General features: G+C 38.9%; 1 protein-coding gene across 15 annotated transcripts in view; it reads left to right on the top strand.

Moving 5' to 3' along the window:
- Window positions 1–12,067, top strand: part of PARD3 (par-3 family cell polarity regulator) — a 462,214-nt gene that overhangs the window by 335,216 nt on the left and 114,931 nt on the right. For 9 of the 15 annotated variants that reach the window (XM_050915860.1, XM_050915856.1, XM_050915855.1 and 6 more), the window contains one exon: window positions 7,646–7,756. The exons of 5 other annotated variants lie outside the window; for them this stretch is intronic. In XM_050915860.1, coding sequence (XP_050771817.1) covers window positions 7,646–7,756 — 111 coding nt within the window. Of the gene's footprint in view, window positions 1–4,794; window positions 5,550–7,645; window positions 7,757–12,067 lie in introns of those variants that run through there. One more of the 15 variants, XM_050915863.1, reaches the window with a different exon arrangement.

The following is a 12,067-nucleotide window of genomic DNA, read 5'->3' as shown; positions in this document are numbered from 1 at the left end:
TTGGTTTTGAGTAGCCTTAGTTTGGTGAGATGTACTAGAATCCCCACCTGAACAGTGCTGAAAAAAGGTTTTTAATGTTTGGAAGGTGAGGCAGAGGCTGTTGGGAGAAAATGTGTGAATATAACATAGAACAGCTTCTCGTGCTTTACAGTACTCATGCACAGGGTGACAACCTCAGAGGGGGCTGATAATTTGGAGTGACAACCACTTCGGTTCTCCTGCTTTCAATTTCTGTGTTCATGGCTGAGCATGAGAGTTTCTTCATTGCCTGAAGGCAAACTTCATTGCTCTGAAGAGGTACAAGTGTACCTTTTCAGAGGTATTCTTCATTTTCATGAGTTACCTATGTCCTTTTGTAATGTGCATTTCTTGGTTAGGGACAGCAGCGTTCTCCAGGAACCCTCCTGGTAGGGGTCTTCTGCTGAATGTTGCACCAGGAGGATTGCTGCTTTAACAGTTTTCACATAGGCAAGGAAACTCGTGGAAAATGAGAAGTTATAAACGTCCATTTTAACTATGCCCACAAGCTCCTGCATCAAGGTGCCTTGCTTCTGCTGCCTGTACATCAAGTGCTTCTGTATCATCTCAGGACAGTGCTGCTGCTGAGTCACTCCAGCAGTCATTCCACTCCCTCCTAACAAGTAGAATTTGATATACTAAATTGATTAGATGTGATAACTGGCTATTTCTAGAAATGCATTGCAAATATGTAAATGTCTGCACTTATAAGCATATTTTTAAAAATAGCGCTTGCACAATTTTGCTTTGAAACGAAGGCTTGTAAACCCTCAAGTCATCACTCAGCAGGGTGATTTTTGTTTGTGCACTGTTGAATCCTTGTTTATGCTTATTAAATTCTTTTTTAGCAACAGAATGTTTTTGTGTGTCACAATAATCTTTTGCAATATAAATCTTATGATTTTGCTGATACAGCAGGGTGAAAAAGAATACAGAAATCATTGCAAAATCCTTTGAGCAGTGCTAGGTTGTGTGTGTGTGTGTGTGAATACTGTTTGCTACTATGGGGAAAAGAGCATACCTTGAAGACAGAAAGCACTGATAGAATAGCTCAAGACACTTACCATTTGTTAATTTTTAATGATGGTCTTTTTTCTATTAAGGAACATAATGCTACTGAACTTCTGTCTCAATCAATTTTTGTGTTTTTTTCATTAATCAACTAATGCATGTTTCTTCTATGGCCCTTTATTCTAATGAAATATGTGGATGATTTGGCAGACGACAATGATCTCATCAGTAACGCATCAGAGTAAAATCCATTTAGCAGATTATATGTATATTATTTTTGTTATATCAAAGATGCTGATATATATTCTTTTAAACTGAAGCTATTTTTGAGGTAAGTTGTAAATGTGGAATATCTGTTGCTACCACTCATACATCCTCCTTTCTTCATTTGTTCTGTCTATATATTTATCTATGCAAAATCATTTACATGTTCTTTATGTACATGTGTGTATTATATACATTTCACATATTTTATATATATGGCATCATGTTGTAGCTTGAGCTTGTTCTTTAAATGTTCTGCTACACTGTCTTCTCTGTTGAGTCTCGTACTGTTTAGTTACTGTGATGCATTGGCCCAAAGCCACTGGAGGCACTTGCTAGTCAGTGCCTCTCAGTTGAGTGCAATAGGCTTTGGATTAGGCCACCTCCTAGTTGGTGACAGTCATTCAAGCAAGTAAGCTTGAAAGTAAGCCAGCTAGGGACTGACAGAGAGGTTTGGGTATGCATTTCAGTTTGATTAGATTATCCAGAGTTCATGGGATTTCCCATTCGAGGGTCAAGCTTCGGGCATATAGATCTGTGTTCTCTCTTTTTTTATTACTAATAATGTGACAAACTAGTATCACAGGGTCTGAGGATGGTCCTTTCCTCTGATGTGACTTGGCTGTTATATTCTAGAGATCATACTTTTTCTCTTACATTTTTTAATTTCTTCGCTTACTGTGATTGCTATTGTTGGCTGAATTTGAGGATTAAGTCTGTGGATTTGTGAATATGACTTTGAGCATTTACACTTATCTTGAAACTTTCTCTAACCCTTAATGTAAAAGGAGAATTAAGAAGCTATAAATTAAGTAGAACCCTGGAGTATCTTGGCAATTAGAGTGAACAAGATTTCAGCTGCTCTCTTTCATCAATTTCTCACACTCTTGGATAGACAAGGTATTTTTAATTTACAACCTGTATTTCAATTAGTCATAGAATTTTTTTCTTGAAGCTTTTGCTTATGCAGTTACAAACTAAAATTAAACTACTTTTTAGCTATACTTTTTATAACAGGGTTTAGATAAGAGCTACTGAATAAACTAGCTGTTACGAGAGTTAGTGTTCCTGTATTTATAAATGTTGTTGCTATTATAAAGAGATTATTCTAGAACCATGCAGTATGAGTCCTCAAAGAAGTATTAAGCTATGTCTATGCAAGAATATGTTTATGAACAGAAAGGTAAATTTTTTTTATTATTTGGGGTTTGGAGGAAAATGTGCATTTCCCTTTTGCTCTTTAATTTCCACCATGAGTAATAATATTCTGTGCTCTGCTTCTAAGAATTCAGACTGGGGGAAGTGGTGGCCACAGGTCAGTGTTGTGCTGCTATGGCCGCAGGTGCTCCACAGTGTCTGATGTAGCTCAAGCTTTAGCGTCAGAACTTTTTTCATCATGAATATGTAAACTTTGTGAGGCAGTAGTGTACACAATTTTGCAGCACATCATGTGGTAGCTTGTGTCTGTGCATTGGTATCTTGTGCACTGATTTAGGTAGGGCTTTTATAGCTCACAGTCAAATTGTTGGCACTGAACTTAGCAAATGACAGGAGCTTGGAATTAGATTCCCGGGATTGTCTGAACATCAGTGTCACAGATGCTCCTTTTCTGCACTGTTTTGTTTTTTAATTCCAACGTAGTTCTTACCTTTGTTTTTAAACGCTGCCCTCCTTTTCACTCATGGAAGGAGCATTGCTGTGCACAGATCCTGAGGGGTGGAGTTCTCATGTCTGCTTCGGAAGGAAAGTTGTCATTTCATTTGCATTTGTAAGAACTGCAACAAGTATCCCAGCAGCCAGCCTCACAGCAATGAGAATGAGACCATCACAGGTTCAGACAAGTGCCTGAAAATCTCCGGGTGCTTCAGGCACTCGCTAACCAGCTGCGTGCAGCGGAGAACAGCTCCTGCGTTTGTGAAGTGAGCAGCGAGGGCTGGGATCAAATCACTTGGCAGTATCCTCAAGGCCATGTCCTTGCAAAAGTCTAGAGTCTCTCTGACACAGGACAAATGGATGGCAATTGCTATTTTACAAGGGAGATATCGTTAACAATTGGACTTTGGGAGTTCCAGCCTTATCTTGTTATCATTAAGTGAGCAGTCACTTCAGTGGGGGAAGTTATTACGCGGGTGTGCCAGGACATTCAATATAGGCATTATGGAAGAAACAGTATTGGAAGCAGCAAGGTTCCAAAGTTGCTATGGGTCATGTATGGGACATACCTCCTAATTCCATCTTCCCTTCCTTTTGGGTACCTGAGCAGTAAAGATGTAAGCTTCACAATGATGCAAATGCTGGTGGGTTGCGGGGAAGGTGTCACACACATTAATGTTTGTGGGGCAAGTCAAGGACTATACCACTTGCACATTTAAGAAGGTGAAACTTTTATAAAGGTAAGCCAGATCTTTTCACTGGGCCAATGCATTCAAACTGGGGTGTTTTAAATACTGGGAGTAATTCTGGGGACCTGACCAACGCTTTGCTTCTTTTGACTCACACAACTACACAAGGGCCACTGGAGAGCAGCAAGGAAGGGCTTTACTGCTGGCTGTGAAGACAGTGCAGGGCGGCTGTGGGATGTGCATTTGGTGTTTTGAAAGGATACTGCATAGACTGCTTGAATTTCAGTGATCTCAATACTCTTATTTTTATTTCGAAGTGTCCTGTTTTACTTAATATTCATGAATCAGAGTAGGAAACATCTACCTGAGGAAATTAGGACTGGTGATTTTGAATAGCTTGACACCAGTGTAGTTACCACAGTACAGTTGAGGGAGTGTTAACAGCTCGCTTTAATGGGGTGCCTTAGTATTACTGGATGTTGCTCTTCTGTAGTTAAACTTGGCTTGAATATGAATGTTAAACAATTTATAAATGTCTGTTATAAATTTGGTGGAGAGGATGCTGATTTGAGCTGTGGGTTTCATTATGACTATAAATCGTACTTTGTGGAGCAAACACTTTTAATAGTAATAAATAGCAAACACACTTACTGTTAGCAAGAGTAATCTTACCAAAACCTTTGAATGATGTTTGGAGTGGGGATTGTTGACTGCTCCTACAGAAATAGAAGGAGGGGGGTGGGGTGTGTACATATGTATCCCCATCACAGTTCTTTTAAACACCTTTCTCAAGTGCTTGGTGGAGCCTGGAAAATGTTTTTCCTTTGTCTGTTACTTCTGCTATTGTAAGCTGCAGCTTAACAGAGATGCTGTTAGGCTTGCGATCTTGGTGGAACAGAGAAATCTTGAATTTGTAAATATCTTTGCACAGAGGTTTTGCTAAAAGTATGCAGACTTCTTCAGAGCCAGACTCATTTAGGGCAGCGTGCTTCCAAACTGTTCTGCAGGTCCATGACTTACGAGTATCATGGAGATGCTATCTGTGCAGGTGATGAAGTTAAAAACACGAAGCCACAATCAGGGAGGGGGGAGGACGGCATTGATTATTCCGGGTTCGAGTGTAGGGACAGTGCAGTTAATGTTGCTGAACTTGTTACAGGCAGTGGTGATTATGGCAGATATATCACTTCTGCGGGTGACAAAGTCCAGAGAAGGCAACTTTGCAAGACCACCGTGGTTCATACTCTGCCAGGCTGTCCACTGCCAGGATGACCACAGAGCTTGTCAGAGATGGGCACTGGAAAGTCTCCCGTCAGAGTGGGAACAATATGGCCACCCTTTGAAATGCCTGGGAAAGGACCAGAGATGTCTTCTGGAGACTTTGTCAGGATGGTCCCCGAGGGCAGAAGGAAAGTTCGTTCCCCGATGATCGGAAGAAAACCCTGAAAGAGAAGAAGGGTTGTTGCCACAGCTTGCTCATGAGTCAAAGCAAATTGAGCCCTCCTGCTGCTCCGAGCGCTGCCTGTGCGGTAAACCTACCTCTGCCTCTGTTGAAATGCAGCACGAGCGTGGTGTGTTCTGGACTTGGGCGGTTGGATCTGAAAACTCAAACCATCGATTTTTGCTAGGTTTGCATTACATGTTAATGTTAGAAATACTCTCCCCACAATCATGCAGCCTGACCAGATATTTACTAGATTGCTTACAAGGATTATTAGAAATTTCCCGTGTACTTTATTTTTTTTCATAAGGTATTGATTTCAATATATTTCTGTTCATACTTGCAATGAATTGATTTATGGTGGTAGAAATTCTGTTTTGCTGCCAAAACCTAATGGGTACTAACTAATTCAATTTTATCTATTTTTTCTTTTTTTTTTAACCACTAGTTCTTTTTCAAAAATAAACTGGCTACTCCAGAATTTGGTTCCTTTGCTTTGCCTGACATTTTGAATGGGTCAAGGAAGGACAGGAGACAGAAGCAAACATGGGCATCCCAGAGATGCTGTGCTCCAGTACCACATATGTTGTGTGTCTCCTCGCAGCTCTGCGTGTTCCGTCAGTCAGACCCCTGCCACCCCTGGCACTCTCTGTGTATCAGGGTAAAATGGCTCAGTTCCACTGTTTTTCTGCCAAAACTCCTCTCTTGGCTAGAGGATTTAGGGCTATTTTAAATTAACTGTTCTCTTTTGTCTGGTGTACAACATCCAGAACTTGATTTGAATCTCTTGTGTCATATATGTAAATCTTTTGTATAATGGTTTTGACTACTCTCTAATAAATAGGTGGATGTTTTAAAAGATACATGCTGATGTTTCTAGTCACTGAATTTAAGTCTGTCAGTTTTACATATAACATTATAAAATCAGAGACTTTATGTCCTATTTTATGTTTCTTAACCCTATCGTGTCCTCTGCCTTTCCCTTTTCAGATGATTGTTAATGAACAGTTTTAGTTTTCAGATGCCTGAATTACTTTGGAAATGAGCAATCTGGGAACTGTGGAGAACAGCCACGCACTTTAAAGTTTGTGTCCATGCTCCTGCGCTGTATTTTTGTGTTGTTGTGTTTTCAAACAGCTTCTCTAAGAGCCATAAACATGGTTACGCAGTATAATAATATCTTTTGACTGAGTGACCAGAAATTAATCATTCTGCAGGGTCGCTGTGTGGTAAGTCTTCAACCCACACAATAGCTTTGTACTAGAACTAACAGGAACAAAAGGAAAAATATTGTAAATGCCTGGTGGACTCTAAATATTTTAAACGGTTTACATTCATGGGTCAGAAGAAAGTTTTAAGAACTCTGTGTTTTACTTCACTGTTTGTGAGCATTCAGGGTGTTCTGTCCGCACCATTGCTGGACTTTGCACGTTTCAGTGCTTTCATTTCACTTTTGATGTGAACCTGAGTGTGAAGTGTCACAAGTGTCAGTCTGCTCTCATATGAGCATTTGATTAAAAAAAAGAAAAATTCTTGCTGCTTTTGGTATGATAAATGATCCCATGTTTAATAGGTATGTATTGTAATAAGATACTGTTTAATAGATATGTGTTATCCCTTCTGCCTGAAATAGAAAATTGTCATCTAAACTTTAGATGTATTTAAGGGCTATATTTAAGTGTTTGTTTAGTTCACTCTATACAAAAGTCATTCCTTTCAGAGTAGGTCTGAAATATCTAAGAAATACACGCAATTTTGTCCTAATAATAACTGAGTATCTCAAATGCCAAACTGTGCTCTCCCTGAAAGTTAAAAGAAAACAGTGGAATGTGCAAATATGGAAGAAATGTAAAATACTTGAAATGTAGCCGGTAGAGGGGAAGAGGAGACGTGAAGAGGGCAAACACTGGGTTGGCAGCATCCTGCTTTGTCTGGGACAGCCGAGCCAGCTCCATCCCTCCACTCACCCTCCTTGCACTGGAACACCCTTGGGGGAAAAGAGTCATGAGTAATAAAGTTTAAAAAAAACTTGGTGCTGAAAAAGAATAAATTTTGGGTGGTGTCCACTGTGTGGTGAAACTGCTCTTGTGGGATGGGTGCGGAGGGGGGTACTGCGCTCTGGGCAGTTGTCAGACATACAGCGCTGTGTCTCTTGCAGTTCATACGTGAAAACCTTCATTTAATGTAAACTTGAGTTGCGTTCTTTGGCAGTAATAGTGATGAGTAATTTCTAAAACATTGTTTGACTGTGTATTTAAGAATAGTGACCCCAAAATCCTGGCAGAAAAAAGGAATGTGGTCCTGTTATTTTTTTTGTTTTGTTCCGTTCTTTAGTGAGGGATTCTATAAACTTTTAAGGGGAGTGAAATAAAAAGAAAATAAAAAAACCCTACGCAAAAACCCCAAAAGCAGCCTGAAAATATTAAAAATTGAGATTCTGAGGTCTTTGCACTTTCTCTTCCTGGTTTCCAAGCAGCCCTTCTTGGAGGACTCTCTTTGTCATAGGAAAAGGAAAATACAGTTTTGTTCATTTCACAAGTTAGATTCTTTTTTTGTGTGTTATTAACAGGTTTGGCAAACATCGCAAAGATGACAAGAGTGAGAAAACTGGTAAAATAAAAGTGCAGGAAGCTCTTACTTCAGAAGAGGAGAGAATACGAATGAAGCAAGAACAGGAGAGGTAGACTTCAGTATTTGCTTAAACCTTGATAGAGAGAGTTTGTTTCTTAAATTAAATAACTGAAGTTCAATTTTCACTGATGAAATTTCCCAAATGTTGATATGTTTATATACTTTAAATAACAAGATGAAGCTGGATTTATTTTGGACATTAGTATCAACAGCTTCTTTGGCTGCGTTAAGCGTCTTTTATAGACCCAGAGCTCCTTTCCTTATTGAGGAGACTGAAGTAATAAAATGAAATGTTTTCTCTATATATTCTATAACTGATTTTATTGACCTTTTCAGAAAACAAATATTTATATAGAATGAAGTATGATTTGTATTTTTCTTCAAAGTCTTGCATATCTAGTTTTTTTATTGATATATTTAGAAAAAACCTAAAAATTATACTTACCAGTATATTTGTCACTGGAGTTCAGTCTATTTATGTGTCATGCAGTCTGTTTATGGAATGATATGTATATTAAACTGCTAATTGTAAAAATGAGTGGTGAGTACCTCTATTTTTCCTTGTCAGCTTCCCTTAACATTAAAAACGTATATAATATATACGTCATATGCTCTTCTCAGTATTTCCAATCTACTTTTCATCCTGTCTCTTGTAGCCCTAGATATTTGGGGCCTAGACTCTGGTATCTCTTATATCAATTTAGTCAAAATCTTGGAAAGCTTAGGTCGTAAATTAACTACTATTCGGGGATGTGCGTGGAGAGAAGACCTTTTGAGTAGATATCTCTTCAGCAAGGAGACAAACTTCAAAGGGTTACAGAGTTTGAATGTGAATGGTAAATAGCTTCAGACACGTTTAGCAGTGAAAGTGAACTATGAATTGGAATGATTTATCTAAAAATTATGCTATAGCTCAGCCATAAATTGAGGATTGATACAGGAACTATGGAGGGAAATTCTGTTGTCCTTGTACAGGAGGTATGACTAGTTAGTCCTAATGATCCCTTTAACCATCATCTCTATGCACATTGGTCTTCTGCGGGTAACAACAGAAGTTTATGAACGATGGCTTCATCACTGTAACAGCTCACTGGAGTAGCAGAGCCACAGTAACTCTTGTGTAGTCTCCTCAGTTAAACCTAAAATGGTTTGCTTTCAGTTGTTTTAGGGCTGAGTGATTTATGTTACAGTTAAGGCAGGCTAGGAGTATACATTTATTAGTTAATGAAGATCAGCAGTAACTTGTGAAACTGCAGAAACTTTATCATTTGTGACCATCTGTTTGGATTACATTAGGGGAGATTTTTTACTCTTTAACAGATATACTAGCATAAATTGATATAAAAATGTATTCATGTCTTTCTCCATCCATTCTGACAGTAGAGGGTGGCTGGATCACAGTGCTTGGTTGTTTTTTACTTGTCTGATTGTTTTTTATTTTCTCTTTTTTAACAAAAGTGAAGCAAAGTCATTAAATTTGTTCCTGTTTTTAAGAGTAACGTGCTTTCAGATTAAATGGTAAAAGGGAATACTGGAACTGAAGAAATAAGTGACTTTGGATATGAGGGTGTTTGTGCAGTCAACTCTCCTTTACGCATGGGCAGACCAGCCACTGTGTGGATAAACTTATGCCAGGGGTGGAGAGCCATTGAAAGCTGCCTCCGTCGCTCCAGCCAGCTCAGGGCAGGGGGGAGGTTAGCCACACGTGCACAGAGCTTGATCCCTGGCTTAATACGCTCTGCTGAACCCAAGCTTGCCCAGCACAGAGGGTTTCTTAGGAACCTTAGGTCCGCAGAAAATCAGCCATATACATTTATTCATAGAAGAAAGACTTGAGGTTTGAGTTAGTAACGTTTTCTCTCTCTTCATTCTCTCTCTTTGTCTCTCTGTGTCTCTCTGTCTCTCTCAGTAAGAATGGTGAGAGTATAGACTGTCCGTGTGGTGATGTAAGAGAGGTTGCAATAGTCACGCTGGGTACCAAGGTAGAATTATGAAATTATTTGTATAGCCCCCAATGCATGGAGCAAATTCCTAATCCCTGTCCATCAAGTTATGCTAACCAATTTGAATCTTTCCTGGAATCTCACTCCTCGTGTGTCATAAAAACAATTTTATGTGTTTACTGAAAATGCAGAAAATGCATGTGCCAGAATTTCATAACAGCTTGATGTTATCGTAACACGGGTCCTCCTCCTCCCATTACTCTCTTTCCCTAACTGTGTATTTGCTTTCCTTTGTGTTATGTCTATAAGAGAATGCAAGTTCTTTGGGGTAGTGGCATGTACAACTAATAAAAGACAATAAAATAGCAACCAAATGTGTGAGGTGCTTCCTTATGTTTCTGAAAAATTCAGATGTTGATTTGGTCCATAGAGACTAAATATTTTTGCAGTTAGATTGCAGAGGGTTTCCTTTTGATCCTGTAAAATAATGATGTTAGATACATGCTATTAATGAAGAGTACTCTTGCAAATTAACTGAACAATCCCTCAAAATGCTTACTAGGAGACAGAGTAAAATATTGCTGTCAGTGTTGGTTCATAATGGCTGCTATTTTAACTTTGTTTTCCGTGTTTTTTTTCCTCCTCGATGTTTTTAGCAGTACAATTCACTTGCTCTATTTTACTTGGTGCTTGATACTGTATACCTCTATAATGATGCAATACTTTGGGGAAATAGGTTGGATTTAATGAATTTACTATGTATGAGAGGCTAGGAGCAAAAATCCTTAGGGGGTCAGAGAACAAGTGAATGGTCCATTAAAAAATCAATCATGCCCACAATTTTATGGAATTATTATGCCTTGACTTGATAATTTTAATAGTATTGTGCTTACAATAGTATTTTCTTTAAAATCTTAAAAGTAGTGTTCATATTGATTATGAGACAAATAAGCAAATTAATGTTCTTCAATGTACCATGATTAAAATGAATAAAAATTGCCTTTTATAAACATATTATTAATAATAATTTCTTATTAAGGAGCATATCTTTTAAGCTGTGTATCTCTTAAGCTGTATATGGTACGTGTTTACTGACAATCTTAAAGTAATTTTGAACAGAAAATGAAATTATCGAGTTGAATATACAGGCAGCTTTCAATGAAATAGAATACTGGAACAATTAGGAGCGTCATCTGAGGAGACCACCCACCAATCTTACCAAAATTGCTGTAAAATGCTTGCTATTTGTAAATCCTCCAAATGTTGGATTAACAGTTCATCCAAGGCCATAGGACATTGTCCCCATGTCACTGTTCTTTAACACTGGTTTACTCCAGAAAAAGAAGCCTGCTTGCATTATCCTTGAGTATCTGCCAAGCACTGATCTGGAAATCCAGATGGGCTCTGGTGTGCTGTTAGAAAGGGTGCTTCTCCCCAGCAATGGCACCAATCAAAACCTTAAGGCAAAACTAAGCAATAGGTTTTCTGAACTTGGCCTTGTGTCTCCTAAGAAAGAGACCATACTGCAGAGTCTTGAGGAAGTCAAATAAGACCTGAATTCAATTAGCTCTATTCCTGTGCCAGATCACAGCTATTTTATATATGTACTAACTTGGAGCCCCTCTTTGCCATGCTGTCATCTCGTCCATCACTGGACTACTAAAACTGGGTACCACTGAGATGCTGCGTTCTCTCGGATAGACTGAGAAAACAGCCCTGGGCCCTTCTTGGTTTTGTTACAGAAGGTCTTCTATCAATTCCAGAGTCTCCTGATGCACCTGTGGTTGGCCCATCTTCCTAAGAGTAATGTCTTAGATTTTACAGCTTGGAGATGCATAGAATATCTTGAGCTTTCAGAGATGCTTCAAACTACTTACAGTCTTACACAGGCATTGCTATATAGGATAGACTTAAAACCAGATTTTGAAACTTTTGTCAACGACCAAGAAGAATCAGTGTTACAACCCAGTTAGTTTTCATGTGGATGGTCACCTTCTGCTGTGCTGCTGGATCTAAACCTTTGGAAGCCCACAGACCTTTCCACTTTAGAAACTCTCTACATCTGGTCTTTGAGGGCCTCCCGGGATAGGATTTTCTCAATATGTAGCCAGTGTGTCCATTGGTATCCTGCAACCTGATTGCCCTGGAATGTTTTCTGACTTCTTCAAGACCCTGTAGTGTAGTCTCTTTCTTAGGAGATGTGAAGACAGAACTGTTCAGAAAAACTACTGCTTTTGTCTTCTGGTTTTTATTGGTGGCCCTTGCTGGAGAGAGACATCCCTCTAACAGCACGTTCTGATAACCTTTGTCTCTCCCTCTTTCACCCTCAGATTTTTCCTTGAATTTTTTTTTCTGTTGGGTTTTTTTTTTGCCCCTGCAGCTCTGCGTTCATTACAAAATAAATCTTCAGCAAATCA

This window comes from Gymnogyps californianus, chromosome 2 (assembly GCF_018139145.2).
Source record: "Gymnogyps californianus isolate 813 chromosome 2, ASM1813914v2, whole genome shotgun sequence".
In the NCBI taxonomy this organism is placed as follows: Eukaryota; Metazoa; Chordata; class Aves; order Accipitriformes; family Cathartidae; genus Gymnogyps; species Gymnogyps californianus.
The sequence above is the reverse complement of the archived record's forward strand: the minus strand, read 5'-3'. Positions and strand labels throughout refer to the sequence as shown.